General features: G+C 48.0%; 2 protein-coding genes across 6 annotated transcripts; both read left to right on the top strand.

Annotated features, from left to right (window-relative positions):
- The first annotated feature begins 164 nt into the window (after positions 1–164).
- On the top strand, positions 165–8,859 carry srrm1 (serine/arginine repetitive matrix 1). 5 transcript variants are annotated; one of them, XM_067242865.1, is made up of 17 exons: positions 165–300; positions 1,037–1,126; positions 1,301–1,423; positions 3,287–3,457; positions 3,575–3,681; positions 3,766–3,981; positions 4,132–4,320; positions 4,429–4,548; positions 4,780–4,970; positions 5,584–5,664; positions 5,836–5,922; positions 6,057–6,198; positions 6,329–6,409; positions 6,584–7,078; positions 7,223–7,412; positions 7,634–7,807; positions 7,945–8,859. In XM_067242865.1, the coding sequence occupies exons 1-17, from the start codon at positions 280–282 to the stop codon at positions 7,954–7,956; spliced, it is 2,490 nt and encodes an 829-aa protein (XP_067098966.1). In that variant the 5' UTR covers positions 165–279; the 3' UTR covers positions 7,957–8,859. The 5 variants fall into 5 exon arrangements, with proteins under 5 accessions (XP_067098966.1, XP_067098965.1, XP_067098969.1 ...); XM_067242864.1 differs by having other exon boundaries at positions 7,938–8,859; XM_067242868.1 differs by lacking the exons at positions 165–300; positions 1,037–1,126; positions 1,301–1,423 and adding an exon at positions 1,705–1,831 and having other exon boundaries at positions 7,938–8,859.
- A 700-nt stretch (positions 8,860–9,559) lies between these two features.
- On the top strand, positions 9,560–26,948 carry clic4 (chloride intracellular channel 4). The gene is made up of 6 exons (XM_067243387.1): positions 9,560–9,949; positions 20,327–20,436; positions 22,775–22,900; positions 23,022–23,128; positions 24,397–24,578; positions 25,097–26,948. The coding sequence occupies exons 1-6, from the start codon at positions 9,884–9,886 to the stop codon at positions 25,259–25,261; spliced, it is 756 nt and encodes a 251-aa protein (XP_067099488.1). The 5' UTR covers positions 9,560–9,883; the 3' UTR covers positions 25,262–26,948.
- Positions 26,949–27,782: the final 834 nt, after the last annotated feature.

Raw genomic sequence — 27,782 nt, 5'->3', positions numbered from 1 at the left:
CTTCATATCTCGTATACCGCCGCTACGCAGTCTATAAGCACACCAGTATTAATATATTTTCTGATGGCTTGTTGCCATCACGAATTTATTTGAATTTGGGGGATAGTTTTGTGACCTGTATTTTGAAATTCTCGGAAAGAAGAGCCCAAGTTACGCTACCGGAAGTGATTTTCGTTGTTGAGGATTTGCTCTGACGGAGTAGTTTGTCTCGCGCTGTAACCTGGAGTCCGGCAGAACGTCTTTCTCCTTGTCGCCGATAAGTATCCTTCACGGTCAATAATGGACGCGGGATTCTTCCGCGTAAGCATAATTACAAATTCACTCATGTTGTTTGAAGTATGAGCTACATTAATTGTGTCCGTTACGCTTTTAAATATGTGGTAATGTGCCGCCAGCAAGTCCGCACGGATGAGCTCGTGCGCCATTCCGCTGCACACTCGTAGGCCCAAACTTGCTAGCTAGCGGTTAGCAATGGCGGTTCAGTACTGCATGCTTCGGGACGTTAGAAAGCTAATCTCTATCCTTCCAGAATCAAACTTAATGCTGGCATGTTAAAAGATGTATATTTAACCAAGTAGACATCAAACTAACCAGCTAACATACCAACTACTGTAACGTTAGTTAGGAAGGTAGGTTGTGGCTATTCGCTAGCTAGAGGTAATTATGTGTTTCTTAAAATGTGTTAAATAGTCATTAGTTAGCTAGTTGCAAGAATTAACTTGGAATTAATTACTTAAGTAACACATCCAACATGAGTAGGCCTGTCGTTGTATCTGGTGTCTATGTTGCTGGTGTACCTAGTTAGTATGGCTGGTTGGTATAACTAGAGCCGCTAGTTGGCAAGCTAGTCAACGTTCGACGGCGTGGTGACGCACAACAAGAAATTTCAATGTAGTTTGCCAATTCACTCACCTATCAACATGAAGAACTAATTTTGATCTCAATATATCTGTAATAAATATAATTGTCCGGAAATAGAAAACGTTTAAATGATCGAAGCATTGGTCTAACTTGCCTCTTGTTGTTGCATTGCTAGGGAACAAGTGCAGAACAAGATAATCGCTTCAGCAACAAACAGAAGAAACTCCTGAAGCAGCTCAAATTTGCAGAATGCCTGGAGAAGAAGGTACGCGACACCACTTTTATTTTCGCAAACTCTGAAGTATTGCTGATAAGGTCTCACTTCCCTGATGAAGTGCCCCCCAGGTCATCCAATGGAAGTGGTTTTGAAATGGCGCCCTGTTTTCTTCATGGCATTTTATTGTGTGCATTGTATATTGATATTGCTGTTTACCCACAGGTGGACATGACCAAGGTCAACTTGGAGGTCATCAAGCCTTGGATTACTCAGCGGGTGACGGAGATCTTGGGATTCGAAGACGACGTCGTCATAGAGTTCATATTTAACCAACTGGAAGAGAAGGTAATACCATTGATTGCAAATCTGCTCGTTTTTTTTCCATTGCTGCACATGTTACGTACTTCATAATCTATTGCTCAGTATATGTGGGTTATGAGGCTACGGCAGGATGTTCAAAACAACTACTTAAAAGTAAAATCACAATTTGAGCTTGGATGGTTAAAGATGCCAATGGTATCCAGTGTAAGCATACAAAAACATTTGAATGATTAGAAGTTGTTGCTGTGATGTGTGACAGTGCCTTGTACAGCAGTTTTCTAATGATGATGTGATTTATGATTTAAAAGGCCTGAACCAATATGGATGTTATACCTTGCATCAGAAGTATAGCACCAACACCTAATTAGCTCTCTCCTGAGCCCAAAGTCACTGAGCCCAACTCTCCCTTGATGATGCAGTGTGTGGTTTGAGGTGAGTTATGTGCAGGGATCCTCATCATGCCAGTGCTAGACATGATTTAACAGTACCATGTCATTTTCTCCATAGGCATTTCAAATGCACCATTAGTCTTTTCAACATTCCCCCTTATTCTTAACTGGAATTAACGGGGTTGAAAGTTGTCCTTGGCGGATTTTGTACTGATAAGTACTCACTTTGTTAGCCAAGGTTGAGATAATTTCCCTGCGTTATGGCTCAATGCCTTTTTTAAAGATGGTTCATAAGATACCCATCGATGCCCAGCTCAGAGATTCTCATAAGACTACAGAGTGCATGCTCCCTATTATGAATAGGCCTGTATTATCTTGATATGCATTTGTACCAGACTCTTTAGAGTTCTGCCCTAGTTTTCAAATGGCATCATCCACTATTACTTAGTTGGGCTTCGAAACATGAAATGGGGGTGTTGAAAATTATACACAGAGCAAAAAAAAAACGTACACGTATTGGTAGCACACTAGACAGTCAACTGCTCCTCTGAATTTATGACTCGCAACCCAAGGAGGATTGTTATTCATTTATAGAGGTTTCTGGAAAAGTAAGGTTTCTTTAAATTTCTTTTTATAGATTCATAGCTAATTGTATTCGAAATAATTTACCATTATGTGTTTGGGTAAAGGTTTACGTTCATTGGTACATGTATTGGTAAGAAATGGCTGAGCCAGATAACAATGGTATCTTACTATAATTTCTTGTCTTAGCTGTTGAAATAAAACCCCTTTTCCATGTCTTGTTTACTCATTATTGCTTGTTCGTCTCTTGCAATTTAGATAAATGGTATAACATTAAACTCAAGGTGGTTGAGTCTCAAGCAGTAGGGAGGCGGAAGCAAGCCAATGGGAGCGTCTCTTTCTGCAAGAGACTCGGGCACTCCATACCCACTGATCCTGCGGGGCTCACTGAAGACACCGGGACTGTACTTGCATTGTTGGGTTTTGAAGCACTCTGTATTGTGGATATCTGTACATCACTGCTAGCGTAGACTGTGGGGTAACAGGGTAAGAGGACGGGTAGACAAAAGTAACATTTACTAGTGGTACTTAAAAACATTTATATCTCCTAGATATACATGGGGGCTCATAAAAAAAGTGGCACTCAGAGAGTAAAGCTCCAGTCACATTGCATGCAGTGGGGATGTAGATGTATCTCCCTCCAGCTCAGGACTTAAAAAGTAATGATTTTTCTTTCTTTCTTTTTTGTTTTTGTTGTATGGCAGAGCCCCAAAGGTCTGCATTGCTATAGCCATTTTCTCTTGAAATTATTTGGGTATGTGGTTGCCATAAGCAACCAGGCATAGCTTAGTAAGGAAACATGGGGGGAGGCAGCTACCTAAACAGTACCTTCCCTCACCCCCCCCTCCTCCACAAGTTCCCTCCCCATGTTCACGTGGTGCATTCTCTCTTCTCCCCCTTCGTGTGTGTGTTGCAGCACCCGGACAGCAAGATGATGCAGATTAACCTGACAGGCTTCCTGAACGGAAAGAACGCCAGAGAGTTCATGAAAGACCTGTGGCCCCTGCTGCTCAGTGCCCAGGAGAACATCGCAGGCATCCCCTCTGCCTTCCTGGAACAGAAGAAGGAGGAGATTAAACAGAGACAGGTGAGCAGCAAGCCTGTCGCCCTGCCACTGCCTTGTCCCACGGGCCTGGACTTGTCACAGCACTGCCAGGGGGTTTTAAAACACATTTTTAAAGCACAGGGCTGTTTTATGTGGCAGATTGAGCAGGAGAAGCTTGCCTCTCTGAAGAAAATCGACGATGAGAAGAAGGAGAAGGAAAACAAAGAGAACCGAGAGAGGGCTCAGTCCAAGAGCCCCAACAGAAGGTGAGACACCAGTACACACACACATATATCCTTCTACAAATAGCGTGGTCCAGTATCCTCAACGTTCCCTTTGTTGTGGCCCAGGAGGAAGTCCAGGTCACCGTCACCACGCAGGCGTTCGCCAGCCAAGCGGGAGAAGAAGCGCAGCCACTCGCGCTCCCCGCGCCGCAAACCCAGCCCCAGCAGCAGCTCCCCCCCTGCAGCTCTGCTGCCCAGCAAGCCGGAGGAGCCCCACATGGAGCCAGACACCTCAGACAGCATCCTGCCCGAACCCATCATCCAGGAGGCCTCCTCCACCAGGTAGACTGGCACCACCATCACAGGATAACATTGGTTTACTGGACTTGGGCCCCATACTGGAATGCCAGGTCATGTTACATGTACATGCCTTGTAACACGGTACAGTTACTCGTAACGTCTGAAATATGCTTCTGATTTGTGGTGTTCCAGTGATCACGTGTCAGACGCAGCCCAGCCAGACTCGGTGACTGAGGTGAAGGAGCCCTCCCCAGACAAGGCTGTGAGGAAGGAGGAGCGCCCCAAGGCCCGGGACAGGGACAGGGACGGCCGGAGGGACAGGCCTCGGCACCGCTCTCGCTCCCACTCTCGCTCCCGCAGACGACCACGCTCTCGCTCCAGGTGAGACCTGACACTTCCCTGAGCGGCACCCCCCCAGACGGGCTGCCCAGCCTCGTTTCTCAGGTGTTTTGGGCCGCCATGGTTACAAATGGATGTGCTCTCCCCCAGGTCCTACTCCCCCCGCCGTAGGCCCAGCCCCAGGCGGAGGATGTCTCCTCGCCGCAGGAGCCCGCCCAGACGTGGGCCACCAGGTCCCAGGCACAGACGCAGTCGCTCACCCCTCCGCAGGTAAGGGAACACTAGCACCAGGTGGAACTAGCGAGGGCTTTGTCCTTCTAGCACAGTGACTGATGTGGTGTGTCTATCCTCTGGGGCTTTGTCCTTCTAGCACAGTGACTGATGTGGTGTGTCTATCCTCGGGGGTTTTGTCCTTCTAGCACAGTGACTGATGTGGTGTGTCTATCCTCGGGGGTTTTGTCCTTCTAGCACAGTGACTGATGTGGTGTGTCTATCCTCTAGGCGGCGCTCTCGCTCCCCCTCCTCCTCCGGCAGCAGCTCCTCTCCCTCCCCTAAGAAGGCTGTGAGACGGCCCTCCACCACCCCGCCCAGGAAACTGCCCCGCCACGGAGACCCCTCCCTCGAGGCTCGCCGCTCCCCCTCCCCACGGGCCAGGAAGGGCCTGGCCTCAGCCTCTCCTTCCAGATCCACAGGTACCTTTTACCTCTGTAGCAATACACCCATACATGCACATCTCCTCTCTGTTATCCACTCTTAACAGCATGTCAATAAGACTTAAACTCCTGAGAATACAGTTGGACTACTGTGTCAAATCCTTTTTATATAAATCTACTGATATGCACAGAGATGTTCAGTTCACTCTGATATATCTTCTAGAATCAGTGAGTTACTTCCCTTTGCTAAACTGACTTATCATATGAGCCTAAATTAAATCATTTAAAACACGCTTGCATACGGTGAGCGTAGTGTCATAATAGATTTGGCCCAGGCTGTAATGTGAGCCCCACATCAGTTCCCACTCACCATCTCCTGCCTCAGACTCCCTAAGATGATCCTATAGGACCTCCTCACATTACATGCTCGGTCCCAGACTTGGGTATGTCTCCCCGGTGCAAGATTATCCAGGAATAGCTATTGACTCTGCAAGGAGTGGGCCTTGTTGAACTCTGACCTGGAAATTGTATTGCGTTTCATCCTCTCGATCCCTGGGTTGCTCGACTCCTAGAAGGGCAACATCTAAGGGGGTTCGGGGGGCAGCACCTGTTGGTGTAGCAGGAAGCCCTGACGTTGTTGTCTACCCCACAGGTGTGAAGAGAAAACCAGGAGGGAGGAATGGTTCACCATCCGATGGGCCCAAAGCAAGGAGATCAGAGGCATCTGAATCAGGTGAGAGTTTGTGACGTCCTACAGCAGCTCTGGAGAACGGGGCCCCCAGCCCTGCATAACTTCGGGGATGTTTTCTTGTAGCATTTTGGTCTGGTGGGTGTGTCTTGTCTGTGGGTGTATGGGGCTATCTCTCCTTATGACTGAAAGGAGACTCCCTGCTTGGTGTTTCAGAGGAGGAGAAAGGTGAGAAGGGAGCTACAGCAGACTCTGTGCAGCAGCGACGTCAGTACCGTAGACAGAACCGCCAGTCATCTTCAGGTGCGACAGGTTTATGTGTCCTCCTCCTCCTATCTCTAACTCAGTCCATGCCCGTCTAGGTCTATTATCTTATGCAGGACAACCCATCAGCTTCCTTTTTTTAACGCTCCCATCCTGTTTCTGGTGGGTTACAGATACAGGTTCATCTTCCTCCTCCGAGGACGAGCGGGCCAAGAGGCCGGGCGCAGGGCCGGTGGCCAAGAACGGAGAGGTGCGCAGAAGACGCAGCCACTCTCCTTCCTCCCCCAGGAGACGCCACAGGGACGCCTCCCCGAGGTCTGTCAGCGAGCACGGCTCCTAGCCCCCCCACCCCCGCTCCCTCTGCTTACATTATGCTCCGTTTACTACAGTAAACTTGTTACCATCAAGGGGTATTTGAACGTGCGGCTGTGTTGTCCTCCCCCAGGAAACGACGGAGCCCTTCCCCTGGAGGACGCAGGCCCTCTCCTCCACGCCGTCGCAGATCCCCCTCTCCACCCAGACGCAGGTAACAATACCATCACAAGTGCCACATTAAATGGATTCAGTTTCAGTTGACTTAAATCCAATTTGATTAGCACTGGATTTCCATTAGTCCCACTTATCTAAAGTCTGTATCTAAACGCTAAGCGGTATTGGGACTACCTTCAGCTGACTTGGCTCCCGTGCGTTCCCCCCCCAGGTCTCCCTCACCTCCGGCCCGTAGACGCTCTCCCTCCCCCAGGCGCTTCTCCCCCCCCATCCAGCGGCGCTACAGCCCCACCCCCATGCTCCCTCAGAAGAGGCGTCCGTCCGGGTCCCCCCCTGCCAAGCGCCCGTCTCCAGGCGCCAAGCGTCGCCCCTCCAGGTCCCCCAAACGCAGGAGCTCCCCCACCCAGAAGAGGCGCACGCCTCCCCCCTCCATATCTCCCCCCAGACACAGGAGGAGCCCCATGCTCCCCACCAACCGGCCAGGCAGGGAGGGCCGCTCCCCTCCTCCTGCCCACGGTGGCCACCGCTCTCCCTCCCCTGCCACCCGCGGCCGCGCCCCGCGGGCATCCGCCAGTCCCCAGGGACGCTACGAAACCTCCGCTAACTCTCCAACCAATCAGAGGCGTCAGCCGTCACCCACACACGGCAGCGGTGGCCGGCCCATCCGCAGGGTGTCCCGGACCCCAGAGCCACGCAAGAACCAGCGGTGAGCAGAATGACACACCCTTCTGGTGGACTGACAGTTTGACATTGTAAACCCACACTCAACATGACTTTGATGCACCCGAGCCTGTGTTGCACCTATCAGTAGATGTGCTTCTAAGCTGTTGTCTACACCTCTGCTCCTCAGAGCCTCTCAGAGTCCCCGGGGCGTGAGGAGAGCGTCATCAAAGTCCAGATCCAGGTCCCCGAGACCTGCAGGCCTGAAGCGGCCGGCCCCTGGCTCGGCCTCTCCCTCCCCATCCCGCTCTGCCAGTGGGTCTCCAGCCCCGCCGGCCAAGAAGCCCAGCAGTGGCTCTGGCAGTCCATCTCCCAACAAGGTGAGCTGACCGCTTCTGACACACCAGGCTCAACATCTCATTTGGGATTACACTCTGAGCCCCATTACAATGAATACATTGTTTAGTTTGTAAATCGAATGAGCTAAACCCTTTCTGTGGTTTGACCTTCTCTTGGCAGCACTTAACCCTCTGATCAGACGTTTGTTTTTAGTCAGGACTGCTAATGAACGGGGCTGATGTTATGTGGTGTTTCCTCCCAGAACTCTGATCCTGAGGCTGCGGGGAAGAAGAAGAAGAAGAAGAAGGAGAAGAAACACAAGAAGGACAAGAAGCACAAGAAACACAAGAAACACAAGAAGGAGAAGAGCTCCGGCCCTGCGCCCGGGGCGGGGGGAGACCACCCTGCTGCAGACGCAGACGCAGACTCAAAAAAGGTGAAGTCTAACTTTTCCATTCTGCCAAGTCACCCACTGGCCATCAAGTGATCGGAACCTTTAGTGCAGCATGCCTGTCACCATGTAAGCTAGCCCGAATGAGATATAATTAATGCTACCTTTCTTTAAGGAATCAGACAGTGAAGTAGAGGACAGTCTGGACGACCTGGAGAAGCACCTGCGAGAGAAGGCACTGCGCTCCATGAGGAAGGCACAGATGTCTCCCCCACTGTCATGAGGGAACCTGGTCCCTATCCCCCAACCCCCCCACCCCCCTCTCTAAATCTTCCAGTTTCTCTTGGTTTGTTTTTTTTACTTTGTCATTAAACCTGGTTCAGCTTTAGAATGTACAAATGAATTCTCTAGATTTTTTTTTTCTTTTTACAAATTTGGTTTGTACTAAAGGGTGGGTTTTATCAAGGGCTGGATTTGTCACAGCGAGATCTCCCCCGTTTCAGTTTTGTTGCCAGTTGTGTATTATGAATGCTAACTGTAAAAACCATTTGTAGTCCCCTTATTTTAAAGAGCAGGTTGAGGGACGGTTTAATTATTTGGATTTGCCTTGTGCAAGATTCTAAAGTTTCACACAAGACACACAAAAGATTCCAACTGGGGGAATTAATGATTGCATGTTTAGTGAGTGTGTCTCCGGTTTGAGGGAACTACAAAACAAACACAGAGGAAAGCTGTCACCACTCCCCTTCTGTCAGTGAGCATTGTATGGTACGTTGCCATGCTGTGAACGCTGTCAAATGGTGGTAGTAAGTCTGTTTACCCCACCTTTTTGTAAAGTATCAAGAGGTGTTTGACATTGTTTCACCTTGCTGTCATTTTTGACTCCAGAATATTCACTGAAATTCACATGAAGATATGGTCTCTGGCCTGGCCTGAAAAATTAGGCTTTCATTTCTGAAATTGGTTTATCTGCAGTTATGTTAGTTTCATGCTGTATTGGTCTTGTATTAAGTCATTTATTCTGTGGGAGTGCTTTTTGACTGTATTTAAAACTCCTGCTCTTGTCATTCTTTCCAAATAAAGATTTTTTAAATACATTGGAGTGTGCTGTTATAAAATGGTTTGTGTGTGATCTGAACGGAGCACTACTAGACTAGAGCAGATCACAGTGGAGACTGGTGTCTTGGTTTTCTTCTTGGGGTACATACATTCATTACATGATGGGTTTAGGGGTGGTATTTTGGGGCAGCTGCTCTCTAGATGCGGAGTGGTGATGTGCACTGGTAGGCAATGCTGCTTTACTGACATTCACTGGTTCAATTGACATGGGAGGGGGAAGTTATTGGATGACTGGATCTTTTCTTTTATTGCTGGCAAAGCTTCATAGACGTGTCATGCCACAAACAGCTGACAGTCAAATTTTTCCCTCCCTCAGGGATGTGTAACGAAAATGATAGAACAATGCCCTGCTGTATGACTGCTAATATCAATATGCTATACAAGTCATACAGGATTGAGAACATGTAAGGTCATGACCTACAATGAGACACTGCGAGTTGGACAACCCCACCTGGAAAATCTCTGAAATCAATTTTAGCCAATATTGCAGATCCTAACAGCCCTATTCGGCCGACGGCTGATGAGACTATTCTCATGCTACACAGGGAGCGCTGCAGACATCCTCCTTTCCCATAGAAGACTCCTAACCCTGCCCACATTTTTGTTTGCACTGCGGATGACATCACGGCTTTAAATATTCCCGTTGCTTTTTCTTCCCTCCCTCCTATGCTTACCATCACCACCACACAAGTGATAAAAACCAGATTCAGAGTTCAAGTATGGTTTTGTAACTGTGTCGAGCTTTTGGGACATCGTAAGAAACGATTTACTTTGGTGGATACCTGTGCTAATAGCATTCGTGTAAGCTTTTGTCTATCCGACTTTCTCCCAGCCTTTTAGTGTGTGAATTACAGCGATCTTCCAGCTGGTCACTTGCCTCGAAAAGCGGTTGTACGAATACTCTGCAGAAAGGGTGGGTGAAGAGTAGACTACTCAGAAATAAAGCTTCCCGTCGCGTGTGGTTGAAGACCTCTTTCATCTGGAAAAGTTCAAAAACTTGCAATGTCTCTCTCGGTACCCAATGGAGTGAAGTCTGATGACGAGCCCGTTATCGAGCTCTTTGTGAAGGTAAGACATTAATTATTAAGCTGTTGAATTGTCGCAGTTAAAGTTTATTTTCTTTTTCATTAACTAACCAATATGATGTTGCACATATCAAGTAGGGTATATTCATACTAGGCCTATTCCAACACTTAACTTAAACTCATAATTAGTGTTTTCTTCCAATTGCGTGAGACAGTTTGAAGTAGGCAACACTGGAATAGCCACCTATATTTGGTCACATTGCGATCACTTCTGCTGCACCATTTGCTGAAAGGCTATCTACGTCCTATGTGTCGAGTATCCACCCATATGTCTAGATTAGAACATATCTTATGATTTGTAATGGCCTAAGAGCAGATCAACTCCGGCCATGTGGGGGCTGTAGGCTGCACATGACAGTTACAGGATAAGCAGGGCGGACACTGCTTTCCTATTGTGCAAAGGACGCCGTTACAGTTACAATTTTGGGGGTGAAACTTGGCACTATAGACTAGATTTGCAATATGTACAGCGTTTTTAAAACATTGTAACATCATGCTAAATTAACTTGATAAACGTTACATTAAGTGCAGGGAGGGATAGCCTAGCGGCCATATGTGTAGATTCTCAGGATTTCCGCCCTGGTGAAGGACAATTGGCCTGGGAAGATAAAGACAGCAATTTGTGAAAAGGGATTTAATTTGAGGATATTATACAGTATGGAGTTCAAATACACCTAACACCAAAAAAAACCTTAACATGTGATGGAGCTGCTATTTGCATTACATACAAATCGAATAACATATCTAATGAATCAGAATATTCATAGACACAATTCTCCAGTTATGACTACGAGTCTAGCAAAATGACTATATTGCAGCCTATTCTAACTTCCAATTTGGCCTTTTTGCAAGCATTTTTAGATAAGAAACCAAGACTGGTATTTCATTTCCACTAGAATGTCTGCAATCTACAAACATACATATGATGTGATAGTCATCCTCTGCTTGGGATTAGGGAACAGTGTTGCCCTTTCTTCAGCCTGTTGCCAGAATGCTCTGCAGAGCGGGAAAAGAGGAGAAAACAAGAAGGGGGGGAGGACCCCAGGGAAGTGGAAGAGTGGGAGGGGGTTATGTGGGCCTGAATTCAATTAGGAGAAGGGGTTAAAAAACATCAGTCTACAACCCAACTTTGTGTGGTGTACCATAAAGTCAGTATTTCTCTGGCAATAGTGGTGCCATAGGCTCCACCTTCACTAGCTAGAAACAGGTTTCTACTTTGACACAGCTGTCCTCACCCACTATTTTGTTCTTATTAGGTTTTCTAAAAGACATTTAAGACATACAAAGATGTTATTATTGTAGGAATTCTTCATGCTAATTGCTTGTAACAGATTGTATCCTGTAAACCTAGATTCGGTGTGGTCTTGTGTCTATTTTTCATACCACCTCCTTGAGATTTCCCATTTGTGTGCTGTTCAAGTCTTCTGGCTTAATGAGCCTATGTATTGGAAATGTATATCCTTTGGTTCTCCTCACACTGGTCAGTCCCCACATCCCGTAGAAACGTCCATGTGTGTCGATGAGTGCTAAGCACTGATAATGCTGGCCAGTTTGCCTCTGGCCATGGGTCCACTTTACAGCAGAACAGATGGGGATGTGTAAGAGGCAGCCACCTCAGGGAAGCACCCCTTACCGTGCTAGAGGCGCCGTTGGGTCATCACCAGGCCTTGGCTGGCATCTCCCCACATGTGGCTGACCCCGTCCCCCTACACGCCCCTGCCTCTGTTTGTGTTTGCTGGATGGGTCTGTGTATATGACCCTCTGTGTGTGTGCATCCCTGATGGGGTTCCTGTGTGTGTCTGTCCGTATTTGCACATGCAGGATGGCAAACCTGCCCCCCCCCCCCCACTCCATCACACCCAGGTCTCTCTTTACCCTGTTGTAGTGGCTGACACGTCCACATCCATTATTGATACCCTTGGATGTCCATCATTGTTCCCGCCCTCCGCTGCTTTAAACATGGGCTTGGGACACAATGGGGCAGGCATGCGTGTTGCCATAGGCACGACGCGCAACGCGGCCTCTGGGAACAGCTGATAACACCTTCTGTGTACACAGTCCGTGTTCAGCGGTGCCACAACAGCCGCGGTGTCGCAGTACGTGGAGCCCCTCTCGTTATCCCGCCGCAGCCTGGGTTTCCTCTGTCCGTCTTGACAGAGGACGGACCTCCGTTCGGCTGACTCGGCGAGATTGTGCAGAGTTGTGCAGTTATCTTGGTAGCTCGAAACCTACCGACCAATATTTACTTTAAACTTGGCCAGATTGCTATGGCAATGATTTGGATTGTTTTCCTTGCGTTTGTGTAAATGTGGAGATAAGTCTCCCTGTTGAAGCGTTTTATTCCCAGACAGCTAGCTATTGCAGATGTCCCCTGTAAAGTCATCTGATGGTGGATTAACCTCCGATCCCCAACGATTTAGCACATTAATCATTGTTTTCCTCACATGATTAGTAGTTGTAGTTTGCCCGTATGCTGTGGAAGTTATGTTTATGAGTTCATTATCTTATCACAGCTTGCCTTGTAAGCATTGGTGAATGGTATAAGTACAAACACTATCACTTTTGTACTGCAGAGGATGGTGCACCACACCCAGATATGACATTGTGAGATGGCGGATGAAAGCTTCAAATGGATGGACTTAGACCTGGGATTCATAATAAGGGACACTACTTTTTCCTAAAACACACCCTAACCGATAGTTATCCACAATAGCATGTAAACTGCTATCTCTCCCACTTGACATGTCAGCAACTGTGTCGAATAAGGGAAATGATGACTCTTAACATTCCCTTATGCAACCAGTTTATCTCTGGTCTTGTGTTCCAGAGCCATGACACAGGCTGTAAAGACACACCTCTACCTCCACCCAGTGGGACCCAGGCCAATAACCATCTTAAAAGAGGTTCCGTCTCGGTTTGTGTACTCTTGGAATGCATTGGTTGAAAACCATGGCAACACAAATCCCCATAATGTCACTTGGGTTTTAAAAAGTACCCCTGCAGGGATGTCCGAGGAGAACATCCTGAAGGTCAAAAACTTCTGGTTCTTTCTTGGGGCTCCTTAATGCAAGGCTGAACGTTCCTGACTGCACTTCTTTAAAAGTCAGAAGGACTTCAGGACATGATGACGGCTGTTGTAGAAAGATATTCCTGTATGAAAGAGAAGTTGTGTTAGGTTGTTGCGTTTTTCCCTTTTGTCTCAGACTGGTGTGTGTGTGTGTGTTGTATCCTGCATTTGCCTCTTGCATGGATATAATTCATTTTCCATCGAGTGGTATTTGTAGCAATCAAGTTTCCTGTTTTTTTCCATAGGAAAACCAATAAGGCAGTTTATTTCCTTGCAACTGTTGTATTGCTTTTGTAAGCATCATGAGTTACAGGACAAAGATGAATGGTCTGTTGACTTTGTACTATGCTCTAGCTGTGAGCTGCTAGGAGTACTCTGTGAGACCAGTGCTCTACAATGTGCTCTCAGAACAATTGATAGCTTGCCTGAACTGGGGCTCAGCCAAACAGCCTAATTCTAAACCACACCAATAGTTTGGGAGAGTTATTGTTATGAATGCTGTCATGAGTGTGTGAATTGATATGTTTCACGTGTATTTTTGTTCTTCATCGTTTCTTGTTCCTCAAAACAATATGAATTGGAAAAGAGGTAGGCCACAGGCCAATTTTTGGAAGTCTTACTCTTTTGCGGTTTGCTGTATGAACAACAGCATGGTATGTGCTGATGGCATCCTGTGCAGAGGAAAAGGAAGAGTTTTTTTCTCCTGCCAGCACGCTGCTAATTGGTCCTGGTCTGACCCAATCACAGGAAATGAGACTTGCAACAACATGGACATAGCTGGAGAGTGAGACTTTGGAGGACTCTGGGGGTGGGGTGTGTGGGGGCAGGTAGGGTAATCCTATCCATCTCAACACGATCCCCTCTGATTGGGTTTCACGTGCTGCCTCCTTCTTGAAGTGGCCAACGAGTCGAATGTAGGTGTATTAATGAGCCAAATATTACTTGAACATGGAGGACACTTTAGCAGGATTTCAAACCTGACCCTTCACGCTATCCCTCGATGATGGTGTACTCAATTCAAATGTAGTCATTTAGACCCTCGTTCAAGGCATTGGTTGCAAGGCTATGATCACAAGGCCTTGTTCAACCTGGACTCGCAAGTACAAACACCCTGTTGTGAAACCTTTGTCAGGCGCTTTGCATGCTTTCTTCTATGACAGGCGTGCGCCTCACACGCTTGTATGCGTGCGGCCGCCTCAGCTGCCCGACCAGAAACGCTCCAGTGTGGCCAAAGGTGAGGAGCTTGGCCGTCTGTCCCACTAGACCACCTGCTGGCTTGGAAATGAACGATGAGGGGGTTTGTGTTTTCTTGTTTGTTTGTGTGGCCATGGTTTCCCCGATTGGCTGCCACCATGTCGAGTTTAACGTGTGACATGAAGCCCCAACAGCTGCTGAGAGTTGTCTAGTTTCACCTCCTGGTGCCTCAGACGTTGTGTTCCTCTTTGTCTCCGATCAAGTAGGCCAACGGTAGAATTTCGAAGACGGCCACGTAACGTTACAGAGGCGCTCTGTCAGTGTGTGTGTGTGTGTGTGTGTGTGTGTGGAGAGGGGAGACGCAGAGGTGGTTAAGACTGTGTGTGTGTGTGTGTGTGTGTGTGGGTCTGAGTCATCTGTCTGGGGTCTGTTATTGTGAAAGGAGGTGGGGAGTCACAGCCCGGCTCAAACCTTGTGTTTGTGTTGGAACACGAACAGTCAGAGTGTGGTTAGTGTCTCCTCTTCACGTCTTTGCTGCACATCTGTTGCTGTCCTGGTTGCTTTCTCCTTGGTCTATATACGTGGCCTCAATCATTTCTCCTCTTTTCTTCGAACTTACCAGCTCTCACATGGCTCGAGCTTACGTCCAAGTTCCTACACCCAGCCTACAGCAGAGATGTTAACAGACCCTCCCTCTCTGACAGCACACTGTGTGCTTGTCTGGGAGATGTTTCCACGCTGTGACGCTCCACGTGAGTCAGAGCCGCACTCGTGTGTGAAGTATTTCCAGTAGGACTCCGCCACTTACGTTCATGTGTCTGACCACAGTTCCAGTCATACGCCCAGCCCAGCTTAGGCCCTCCAAGCATTGGCCCTTCTCAGACCAGCTCTGGATACGTGACCTGGTCCCAAGCCAGAACGAGGCCCAAAAAGCCTCAGCGGAGACCAGCATACTTGGCTCGGAATACTTGACCTTGTACCAGCACAGCCCCAGTTACCCTTCCAGTTGTAGATGTCCAGTCGAAGCCCAGGCCAGTTTTCACTCTGACACAGCCTGCAAGGGAGGGGAGAGGGGTTGTTACCATGACGTTACCGTGACGGCCCTTCCCAAAGAACATTCCTCCCGTGTTGCGGGGCGAGAAAGCAGCACTTGTTTGGAGCCAGCTCCTTATTCGGTAAAAGTGTGGCCCAAACGGACGGAGCCCACCCAAATTAGAACATGGAAGTGTGGGTGTGAGGGGAGGGGAGGGGGCGGTACAACCAGACATGTTGCTATAATTAGACCTCGAGCACAAGGACCGGTGAACTGTTAGCCGAAACAATTGCCTAGACATGCCACCGTCAGCCCTGATCAGCCCGCACCCTGCCAGAGTGAATGGCTGTGGATCAAATGACGAGGACTTGTAAAACCCCTAATGTTCTGACCCGCTTGGCCGTTAAAGAGGCTGGCTCAGAGAAAAAGAGGAAGAGGTGCAGCGGGACAGCTCTGAGTTTAATGGCTGGGATGTGTTCCTGGACCCCATAACATTAACTAGCCTAACCAAGGACGACCACCTTTTTGTTCCTTGTCAAACCCCATCTCAGCGCTTGCTAGCTTAGAACTGGCTCAGGCCTTAACATTCCTCAGGATAACTGTTACACTGGTGGCTATGACCGAAAGTGATATCATGTAGCATGACCTAATCTCTGGTGACATGGCAGTGTGTGTCTCTGGTAGATGAGTAGGACAGTGACTGACTGACTGACTAACTAAGGTCCCATTGTACGCCTGTGAGGCCAGCCTAGACCGCCCTCTCCACCTAAGCATGACTCACCGTGTGAGTGTGCAACAGTGTCTCCTAACAGGAAGTTAGTGTTCATTAGCAATAGTCAGCTGTTTTGAAGTAGCTTGAAAGCCTGTTATTTAAAAAACGCATTCAAAGGAACATTTTCCATCAGCGTGCAGTGTCTGAAGCATCCATGTGGGAGTCAGGTGGCTGAGCGGTGAGGTAGTCGGGCTAGTAATCTGAAGGTTACCGGTTCGATTCCCGGCTGTGCCAAATGACGTTGTGTCCTTGGGCAAGGCACTTCACCCTACTTGCCTCGGGGGGAATGTCCCTGTACTTACTGTAAGTCGCTCTGGATAAGAGCGTCTGCTAAATGACTAAATGTATGATGCAACAGCCCGCAACGTATTCATGAGAAGAGGAGCAGAGGCTGGAAAGTGTGCTAGATGTTCTTGTGAAGGGTACATGCTTGCTAACAGGGATCTGGCTCCACTTCCATCATGGCTGAATCCCAGATGATTGTTTTTCTGAAAGATGAACAGCAAACCTCAGCTGAACTTATCAGCCCTTATAAAGGGCCGTCATAATTTCTTACCTCAGACACAATTGTATTGGAGGTTTTTTTCGGTCCAGTGACATGAGCAGGTGGAGCCACGTGACAAAAGAGCAGAGTGCTGTCTGCCTGTGTGTGTTTATGCTTTTATTAGCCTTGTGCCATGCAGAGACTGCTGAAAGCCCTGGGCTCTTGACAGAGGACTGTGTTTAAGGGCTTGTTGAACCCAGGATGGCTAGGGTTGGTGTTGTGTCAGTATGTACTGGAGACCTCAGCCAAGATGGTGGTATTGTAGATCATGTGAACAGCCTTGCTAGTGAACAAACAGGAAAGTGTACAACGGCATGCTCACGGTGTGTTTGGCGTGTGTGCTAACGACAGCTGTGGTGGAGGAGACAGCAGGAAATGCACCGCTCCAAGCATCCTCACTTAAACTAAACAAAGAGGCCTCCATGGCCCGGCTAGCGGGACATTTCTGGAATACTTTCGGCCCCTCCCCCCCCACCCGCCTCTACTGAAGGGGCCCTGGATAGGAGGGAGGGAGAGAGGGAACATTGAGGGAGAGAGGGAAGACGCAGGGAGGGACAGAGAGGGCGAGCGCCAAGCAGACAGCACACTGCTGCAGGAGCTAATAACATGGAGGGAGGGTGGGGCTTGTGTGGCTCTGCTTTTTATCCCCAGTCTCTCTTGCTCTCCCTCATCCCCTCTTACACCCACTCTTGTCCATTACCATCCTCTTTACTGGCCCCGGCTTATCTGTTGACACCTCAGAACTCCCCCCCCCCACCAACCCGCTAATCCTTTTTTGTAACCATTTTCTCCTCTCGCCCCCCCTCCCTCCCTCTGTTTTCTCTCAGAGTAGCTGCAGGGAGCGAGCAGTCTGAGAAGCAGCTGAACTTGAGGGCTTGGCTCTGAGTTCTCTCTCTCTCTCAGCTCTCTAATTCTCTCTGTCGCTTGCCCTCTCTCCCCCCCCCCCCCCTCCCATCTCTGCATCTCTCCCATCTGAGGGCTGTGTCCACCGCAGCCAATGCTGGACAGGATCTGTGCCAGGTCTTTGAGGGCGGAGAGAGTGAAAGAAAGATGGGAGGTTTAGAGTAACCTGACGGAGAATGTCTGTCTCAGCTGCAGCAGTGTGACCAGAAGGGCCTGAGAGAATGAGCTCAACAGATTTCCTGCGTTCAAGTTTCAACTTTGTTCCTCTTTGATCCTTTTCATGAAATGTTAGACGGACGCTCTTTTCATATGGATATTTGTGTCTTTCATACGCCATGCAGTCGAATAGAGATGCTTGCTGTTCACGGGTAACTGTGAAGTGATAATCTAGGCTTTCTTCGTCATGTTGACCACACGCATGACATGGGGATATCTCCATGGGAGCAGTGACTGTCTGTCGCAGTCTCATATCCACCTCAGGACTCAAGGTAACCAATGACAATCAGTTCCTCTCCTGGCTTGAGGGCTGGGGGGGGGGGGGGGGATCAAACCAGGAGAGAGCACACACTGAGAACAAACACATCCCTCCCTCCATTCATCCCCCCCTCCACCAGGAATGGCAGGCAGGCTGTACACACCAGCAGGGTGCCACTGGAGAGAAGGAGAGAGGGGGGTGGGGGAGGGGGGTTCTGGAACAAAGTCTCCTATTCTTCCCAAACATTTTATATTAGGCCAGGCCTGTGCTTGAGAACGAAAGGTCTTGACAGTAAAATGCACATTTGATGTTGGTATTTGGTCTTTTATTTATTTCTATACATGTTCCTGAATGTATTTGCCCTTTGTTTACTGTTGTTTATTGGATTGTGTGTAGCTCAGCTCCACCCATATTAGACCTTTCATGGGGACCAGTTTGCCCGGGCTGGATCTTGTGAGCTTCTCCCTAATCCTGCACACGTTTGTCAGTCCCTACCTCAGAACATGGAGGCGGGCCTTCCCTACCTCAGAACATGGGGGCGGGTCTTCCCTACCTCAGAACATGGAGGCGGGTCTTCCCTACCTCAGAACATGGAGGCGGGCCTTCCCTACCTCAGAACATGGGGGCGGGTCTTCCCTACCTCAGAACATGGGGGCGGGCCTTTTGCTCGGTAATTGGTGTCCATATGCCGCTCAGACAAAAAATGTGCTTGTTTGGAACACTGAGAGGAATTCCTTGGGAGAGGGGGAGAGGAAGAGGGTTGTGGGGGAGATGGGGGAGGAAAAAGCTAACTTTTCAGTGAGGACTTGCAATGGCAAGTATATAGCAATAAACTATGCAGTTGGAATAAATAATTTGCTTCAGTGTGTGACTTTGTGAATGGCTGAATACTGGGGAGTCTGTAGGACTGGGCTGGCCTGGGGTATGACATATTCTTCCATGAAGTCACCATCCCCATCCAAGACTCCATTGGCAGTCATCTAAATCTTTCTTTGGAACAGAATTTGATATTGTTTCTATTGGGGTTAATGTTGGGATTCAGCACCTTAAGAGATCCCAGAGAGCTTATGTGGAAAAACACAAACTAAGTCAGCAAATACGCCTGGTTATTCTGGCCTCACTATTTGCTTGCACATGCAATATCTCTCTCCACATCAATATTGCATTTGCCTAAGCTAATTGCACTACACATAAACATATAAACATTGACATTACATAAGGTAAGACTCTGGTTTAAGATTTGTCAAGTTGTAACTCCTTACTGTTAACACACAGTCGCTAATAGGAGGGGTGTTTCATAGCTCATGGTTGTGTGGCATGGCTGGTCTCTCACGTAGCCTGGGAATTCGATGCAGGTTTGGAAGTCTACATCCCAGACTGCTCCCACCAGGACCCCCCCCCCCCCACACACACACACACACACACACACACACCCACCATGATGGATGAAGACTGTGTTAACTTGACAAACGCCATACCCTGTATCACCATCATCCCTATCTCTGGTTTTGTGTGAGGGAAGGAAGAATCTGCCCAGTCATGATTTTTAAATGAGGAACCAGAAGCAGCCTTGGTCTCAGCCTGTGTCCAGGGTTCTGTTACACTTGGCCACTGGCTCCCAGGATTAATGGAGGCAGCAGGGGATGTGTGCTGGAGCGTGGATCAAGGGTCAGCTCTGTAAGTCTTTCTGTGTCTCTCTCATCTTAGCCTCTGAGCATCCGAGAGGTTATGTCTACAAGTCTCTATCTGAGTCTCTCTTCATCCAAGTCTCTCTATCTCTCTGTCTCGGCAAGTCTCTCTGTTTGTCTCTCTCTCCAAATTTCTCTCTGTCTCTCTTGTCTCTCTGTTTCTTGTCTCTCTGTTTTCTGTCTCTCGTCTCTCTGTTTCTCTGTCTCTGGTCTTGAGGAACGGGCTGTACTCTGTGAAAGAATCATTGTCTTCTCAAAATAGCTCTGCCCAGAGTGAGTGCAGTCCAAGCCCCTGTGGGCATGAGGTACAACAGAGGGCTGATAACATCCCAGTACCAGGGCCCGCTTCCATGTAAGGCTCAACTGGGGCTCAAAGAGGATCAGCGTGTTCAAGCTATTTTCCGAGGCCCTCAAAGCTGGTCCTCAGCCATCATTGATGCCTAAACCTGAACAGTACCAGTGCCCACCCTGGCATTGTGTGCGGGTGTCGCACCTCTTTAGGACGGTGTGTAAGAATGGAGTCAATGATCAGAACCCAATGGCGTAGTTGTAGTCTTTTATGGTTGTGACCTCCGCACTTTGTAATGTAAATTCTCTCTCTCTCTCTCTCTCTCTCTCTCTCTCTCTCTCTCTCTCTCTCTCTCTCTCTCTCTCTCTCTCTCTCTCTCTCTCTCTCTCTCTCAGGCGGGGAGCGATGGTGAAAGCATTGGGAACTGCCCCTTCTCCCAGAGGCTCTTCATGATCCTGTGGCTGAAGGGTGTGGTCTTCAACGTCACCACGGTCGACCTCAAGAGGTGAGGCAGCCACACGGCCACACACAGTGTCACGCCCACACAGTGTCACGCCCACACAGTGTCACGCCCACATAGTGTCACGCCCACACAGCATGTCAACTGTTCTTCCCAAGGGTGTGTCTCATTCAGGCCTCCTCCTTTGCTTTAAAGACGGGAGCAGAGCCGAAGGCAAACTCTCAGTTCCTTTTCTAACCCTAACCTTTCCACTTTTCCCCCTACCCCTCCTTTCCTCTCCGTGTCTGTCCTCCCAGTTATTTCTCCCCCCCTTCAACAGTTACTCCGTTCCTCGCCTCTGAGATCTTGGTCTCCTCAGACTCTCTGCTTCGACCTCCCGTGTGCTCAATGTCCCAGCTGCTTATTTGGTTTTCCCATGACCTCTCCTGGGCCAGAGGAGAGACGGGAAAAACAAACAGTCTCCAGCCTGGAGGGTTAGGCCTAGAGGGTTAGGCCTAGAGGAGGCCATTTAAGGTTGAGAGCTCCTCGCTTCCTTCCCTGCGATTTTGAGGGGAGAAACATGTTATTTCTCTGGCCCTGAAATCAAAGGCAGAAATCAGGAAAGGGATCGTCATCTCCCGACTTTGCTCCTCCTACTCCGTTTAGTTTCGGAATGCGGTTTAAACGTAGCTCCCCACCAGTCCTCCAACCCCTGCCAGCTCCCGACTGCCATTATGTCTGTTTATGCGTCATCTAAATACTTCCTGATTTTCTTTTTTTTTCCACTTCCCAGGCCAAGGCTTGGCCCGTGTGGGATTTTCATTTCCAGGCAGGGTCAAAGGGATCCTACTTTCATCATATCTCAGCTAGTCACACTTGAGATGGAGCAGGCTGACGAGGCGGCTGACGAGGCGGCTGAGGAGGGTAGTTCGTCCGTGTGCTCTCTCTCTCTCCCTCACCCTCACCTCCCCTGAGGACTTACTGTAACTCAGAACTACTGATGGGGTAACGAGCTGGAACCTCTCGTACTCTCTCTGCTCCAAGTGGGGTGTGTGTGTTCGTGCACACGTACTGTGTGCATCATGACTGAGTGTGCGATTACACACTTATCCGAGGATGTGCAACACACACACACCCGAGGATGTGCAGCCCACACACCCGAGGATGTGCAACACACACACACACACACCAAGCTTCCCAGAGGTCCTGTAAAAGGCAGTGAAGGATATCAGCCCACTTACCACCAGTGTCCGTTTCTCCTGCTCGCTCCTCAAATACCGTCTTTGTTCAGCTGTGGTGACCTCATAGGCTACTGCTGTGCGTTAAAAGGACTGATGGGCCCTTGTACTGTAGGCTGCACTTATTTCCATGGAGTACAGACTGTGATCTTCAGTCAACAGAGAGCCACAGGAGTAATGGCACAACAGAGGGGTTGTTCTATATTAAGGGTTTTCATATTGTTGGTTGGAATTCGAGAACTGCACTTTCCATGCCACCAATACACAGTTTGTCCTTGTTGAATCACAAAGCAGAATTTGGTGAGGGAGAACTGTTGAGTGTCCCCATTCGAGGGAACTTTTTAATCAAAAAAACGTTGGGCTGTTGTTTCAACGATGAAAGCTATTTTAGATAAAAGCTATCCCGTGGGTATGCTTTTTTTCCTCGCCTCCCTCCCACTCCTTCAGGAACGAGTGTGCTTCCTGTGCTCGTGCCAACAGATGAAGTCATTTCCTGTTTTGGTGCCCCTGGTCCCTACCAAGTTTGCATGTTATCACTCCCAGTGGTGCCATGGCCTTCACGGGAGACAGCGGAGACAGAGTAACTGGTCCCTCCACTCTGCTGTACTGGCTCATCTCCCCAACCAAAGAGAATTAACACCAGTGTTTTGGTCTCTTTGATGTTGTGATCTTTACGAAGTCTCTAATCTTCATGAAGACTGTTGTGTTTTGGGATTGACCTAATTTTCTGTGGATAATGAGTCAGACATGACTCAGTGTATTGTGTTCCCCCTTCTATCACACACTCGTGTGTATGTGTGGGCACATCATATCTCTTCTTTCGGAGACATCTGGAACACTGCATGCTGGCTCTGAGAGCTGTGGGCCGTCAGAGTAATGCAGACACACATGCGCACACAACGCATGCGTCTGGAGCCGTTTCAGCTGTCTGTATGTATGTTGAGCGGAAGAGATGAACCAGGCAGGAACAGGGTACTGCAGAGTTCTCCAGCCCTCTCCACCACCAGTGTACTAAAAAAAGAAGTCAACCCATACAACGTCCAACATTCAACATAAGTCATGAATGAAATGATGGCTATGGACTTTTATTTTGAAAGGACTGAAGGCCCCATTCAGTTTGTGTTGGTAGGAAGATGACTGAAGCCTCCTCTCTCGTCTGTCCCCAGGAAGCCAGCAGACCTGCAGAATCTGGCCCCGGGCACACACCCTCCTTTCATCACCTACAATGGGGAGGTCAAGACGGACGTCAACAAGATCGAGGAGTTTCTCGAGGACATCCTCAGCCCGCCTAAGTGAGCACCCTGCCCATATAAGGACACGCCTCACTGCCCGCCTCAACCCCCCCTTAAGCACTGTGAGTCTGTTTGTGTGGATTTATCATTAGCGTGTGTGTGTGTGTGTGTGTGTGTGTAGGTTCACCAAGCTTGGAGCCAGGCACCCGGAGTCTAACACTGCTGGGATGGACATCTTTGCCAAGTTTTCAGCCTTCATCAAGAACTCTAAGCCAGATGCCAACGAGGGTGAGCTTCTTCTCTAGTCAAGCATACTAACGTACTGACGACACACACACACGCGTGCAGTGTACACACAGGTTTGATGTTATGGAGGACCAATACCTTTTGTGTCAAGCGTTCTGCTGTTGCTAGGTGACAACGGGAACCTAGGTGGTAGCCCTGAGGCAATTGGTGGGTTGGCTTGACACAGAAACACAGGGCTGTTGTTCTCCTGGGTGGCCTCTGTCTGTCACCAGGCCCATTCCTACTATCCTCCCCCTGCCTCTCTGTCTCCCTGCCTCTCTGGCTCCCTGCCTCTCTGGCTCCCTGCCTCTGCAACCCTGCCTCTATCCCCATGTCACCTGCCTGGGCTTTCTAGTAAACAAACTCCCTGAAACCAGAAGATAATGTTGGAATGGAGAAAAGAGTAGCTGGATGGAAGCCCAAAGTCTGATGCCCGTTCCCTAAAGGGATGGGTTTAACAACACTCATAATGCCTTTCACAGGATAAACAGTCGTATCCCATCTTGCAGATAAGATGAGGCAGGGCAGATATGAAAAGCGTCCTCAGTTGATACACCCTACACACGACAGCAAATCACCAACCTGGCTAGAAGTAGTAAGCCTCACATTATAGTGATCTCTGTATGGCATGTCGATTGTGTTAAACTAGAACTGCAAATTGGTATTGAGGTGTATGAAGTGTCTGTGGGTGTTTGGGTTTTATGGCTCCTCTGCTCCCTGGTGAAATATTGACCCAGTGTGACAGTATTGTCACTGAATACCTCATGGGTCTGTGTCAATATACTTCTCTACGAGTCTCATGACAGAATGATAAGCCTGCCTGAACATAGAGTACCATTCTGATGGATTTGTTGGGTGTCCATATATCCTCATAACAAAGTCTTTAAAAGTCCTAGGAATGAGTAACAAAATGTGTCTGAAATGTGGGTTGGCAAAGTTGTCTCTAGATCTTTTTTACGTTTGGTCACAGAATGAAACGCTTCCCTCGTGTGGCAGGCAGCAGTACAGCTGGTTGAAGGGGTTTTATTACGAGGTCCCGCCTTTTATTCTGTGCCTCGCTGCGTTTGGTCTCATCTCAAATGTGCTTCACACAAGCACTCCTAAAAAAGGAAGTTTGTAAACCCGCAGTGGCACTTCACAAAAGCTTTTTTTAAAGTTAAGGAAATTGCACATTAAGATGCATATTGTCTACAGTCAATTTAGTGGATATTTCTGAACACCCTCTCCTATGTTGTGTGTGTGTGTGTGTGTGTGTGTGTGTGTGTGTGTAGGTTTGGAGCGAGGCCTGTTGAAGACTCTCCAGAAGCTCGACGAGTACCTGCGCTCCCCGCTGCCTGACGAGATCGACCACAACAGCATCGAGGACATCAAGGTGTCTTCCCGCAAGTTCCTGGACGGGGAGGAGATGACGTTGGCGGACTGCAACCTGCTGCCCAAGCTGCACATCGTCAAGGTCAGCAACAACTGCCATTTCAACAAAACGCACCCTTTCTAAACGGAGGCGGAGCTAGACTCTCACCACAGAGGGGGTGGAGCATTCTCGATAGGCCCTTCTGATAAGGTCAATTATAAAATTCAATATTGTAAACTGCACATAGGCCTACACATGGTCACATCAGGTTTACATCAGTAAACAACGCTTTGATTCATTAACATGTAGATACAATTCACTGCATCTTTACAGAAAATTAAGTATCCACTTTATATTGTCTTGCTTTAGAAGACAAAAGAGAGTCAGTTGTCTAGCCAACAAGTTAGCTGAGTGACAAGGATGCGATTCTTACCTACCTTACTCGGTCCCGTTTCTTTAGTGTGAATCTAACTTGTTTTTTCTGACCTGTCACCAATGAGGCACAATTTCCCCTTTTTTGGGGGGGCTTACTTTGAGATTTGTTTCTAAATGAATGTGTTGATGTACATTAGTCAATAGTTGACTAATGACTAATGTCACTGTCTCTCCTCTGTTTCCAGGTGGTGGCCAAGAAGTACAGAGGCTTCGACATCCCCAAGGACATGACGGCCATCTGGAAGTACCTGAACAATGCCTACACGCGCGAGGAGTTCACCAACACCTGCCCCAGCGACAAGGAGATTGAGATCGCCTACGCAGATGTGGCAAAGAGGCTGGTCAAATAAGCCCCTATCTCACTGCTACCCCGCCCCCCCCCCCCCCTCCTCCCGACCCTACCCCTCCTGACCCCCTACCCCCTCCTCCCACACAGAACCAGGACTGGTCCATTCAGACACGACACGAGAAAGAAAACTATGGACTCCTTTCCTTCTCTTCATGTAGAGCAAAAGCTTTTTTTTTTCTCTCTTCCGGTTTTTATGAAGATTTATGAAGAAGCAACTTAAAGAAGGTCGCTGATGATCCATTTGTTAACTGCTTTTTTTCTTGGTGTGTTTATGGCGATGCGTCAGGGAAGCACTCGCCTGGTGAGCCACTGACACGGCCGCCAGACACCAGAGTACTTATCAGTGTTGTGAGTGGCCGTTAACACACTCCTAATTAAGTGACCTTCAATTTGACCTGTTTGGATACATATTTATGGCCACAAGCTGTTTTGTAGTTTGTTTTTTGTCTGTTTAATATTGTCTCACTTGTTCTAGGCTTGCTACGAAGGTTCTTCTTTTCCCTTGGCAGAAGAAGTGGCTCATACAGTGTTGAAAGCTTCGGTGTTCTTGGCTATCATCTCTGAAAAAAGGTTAATTCAAGTAGAAGTGTAGGCCAGACCCCGAGAGGCAGGCATTTGGCAAGGTAATGTTATACTTTCCTGTTGCTTTGCTCTAGAAAATCGGAATAACAAAGATGGAAGGCAGGGGATTGTTGAAGCCCTAAATCCGAAATCCTGTCTATGATGAAACATCGTAGCAAACATGCGCCAGCTCAACTCAGTGAGCTTTAAGAACCAGACTTGATGCATGTTTTCAACTCAGGAAATGCAATGCAACCTGAGAGCCGTTCAATATTGGAGTATATGTAGCTAAGAAAACCATTTAAACTGATATGGAAGGTCCTGTTTTCCTACATTACCTCTCATACTGTTTCCTCATAGACACTGATGCGATTGAAAAGTCTCCACATTACCAGAAAAGATTCTGGTAGACTTTTCTTTCTCCCATAAAGCATAAATGAAGGTCATCTTAGCTTAGCTCACCTTGTTCTGGTAGCAGTGTTAGCTTCTATTACGCCGCACTGACCAAAAAGGGCACATTATTCTGGTTTCACTGTGGATAGGATGACTTTTCCTGCTATTTAAGAATGGAGTCATAACCACAAACCTTCTTTCTGCCGTAGCAGACGGAAAGACACCGATGTGCATCAAGAAAGGTGAAACTAAAGATATTTATGAGAAAACAAAATAAAGTGGAGATATCAAATAGAATTTCGATTTCTTTCAGTATGTGGAAAGATTTCAACGGTAGCAAATATACACTTATGGTAGTTCCAAAAGTGCTTTAGCGGGGGTTAAGCAAAAAGCATGCATGTTTTGTCCCAGATAGGCCATCTTTTTCCAACATTTGTTTTGAAACAAATTTGATAAAAAGGAATTGTAAATATTTTGTTTTGATTGTTCAGAGTTCAACGTGTAATACATCCATTGGTTTGATTTGATGGGGAAGACGGGCCTTTTCTAACCTGCTCGGGGTTTCATTCTTGAAGAGCATCTCTGGCCTTGACTAGTTTTCTCTTTGCTCAGATGGTTTTCAAATATTAGCATATCTATGTCAATATACAACAAAATAATAAAGATCCTGGCTATGTCATGTTTTTATATATATAATATTGACAGCTGAAATAAAGCTCCTCCGGGCACTCTGACTCTCTGAATTCTTGTGATACATATGTCTTCACGTCAGATCGTTTTGTAATTGATGGGGAACAGAAAAGGGGTTTGTTTGCAGTGTGACAACGCCCTGGAATTTTCACCATAGAGGAATGCCCCCCCCCCCCCCACACACACACACACCACCCAAACGTCCTCATATTCAGCCTGATGAGGTTTGCTAGCCTGTTCCTAGTTCACTTCTGTTCCCCTGCAAAAACAAGCCTGCTCTCCTGGCTGATCATTCCCAATGCTTCACACGTGGGTGGTGTACAGCTTTGGGTGCCCTCCAGATCATTAAAGTATCGCCTTTCACTCCCAAACATTCTCCTCTCTCAGTGAAATAACATGGCTGCATATCTTCTCCTCGTTACTCTGAGAGGAAATCCACTCAGACGTAAACAGGTGCGTGTGTGTGTGTAGGATAAAGAAAACAATGCTGGCTATCGTTCAGACCACACACTCATTACAGACCAGGCGAGTGTATTAGTGTAATTGGGTAATGAGGGTGAAACCAGGAAAGGTTGTGTGTCTGACATGTAGTTTGCAGTCCTGCACAGCTACATACCAGGGGCGCTGCACAGAACTGACCAGCAGAGGGAGCCTTTCAGCATAGTCTGTCTGTGCTAGACAACAGTTTGAGGATGTGGGTAGCCTTGCTACAAGGACTACATGGGACTCCAAAGCACATTGCATTATCCATTTATTTACAGTGTTTACATTGATAGATTAAATTGATGATTCTACATTCAGACTGTTTGAATATTGTGTCGCACTTATTTTAACCTTTTTGAATTCAATACAATAACCATTACAATTATCTACATTTC

The sequence above is a fragment of the Osmerus mordax genome, chromosome 9 (genome assembly GCF_038355195.1).
Source record: "Osmerus mordax isolate fOsmMor3 chromosome 9, fOsmMor3.pri, whole genome shotgun sequence".
In the NCBI taxonomy this organism is placed as follows: Eukaryota; Metazoa; Chordata; class Actinopteri; order Osmeriformes; family Osmeridae; genus Osmerus; species Osmerus mordax.
The sequence above is the reverse complement of the archived record's forward strand: the minus strand, read 5'-3'. Positions and strand labels throughout refer to the sequence as shown.

Coding starts and splice junctions, on each gene's coding strand:
- srrm1 (XM_067242864.1), top strand. CDS start 280: ATGGACGCGGGATTCTTCCGC. Junction 4,971..5,583: donor CTCTCCTTCCAGATCCACAG/GTACCTTTTACC, acceptor TCTACCCCACAG/GTGTGAAGAGAAAACCAGGA. Junction 6,199..6,328: donor CACAGGGACGCCTCCCCGAG/GTCTGTCAGCGA, acceptor GTCCTCCCCCAG/GAAACGACGGAGCCCTTCCC.
- clic4 (XM_067243387.1), top strand. CDS start 9,884: ATGTCTCTCTCGGTACCCAATGGAGTGAAGTCTGATGACGAGCCCGTT. Junction 20,437..22,774: donor ACCACGGTCGACCTCAAGAG/GTGAGGCAGCCA, acceptor GTCTGTCCCCAG/GAAGCCAGCAGACCTGCAGA. Junction 22,901..23,021: donor GACATCCTCAGCCCGCCTAA/GTGAGCACCCTG, acceptor GTGTGTGTGTAG/GTTCACCAAGCTTGGAGCCA.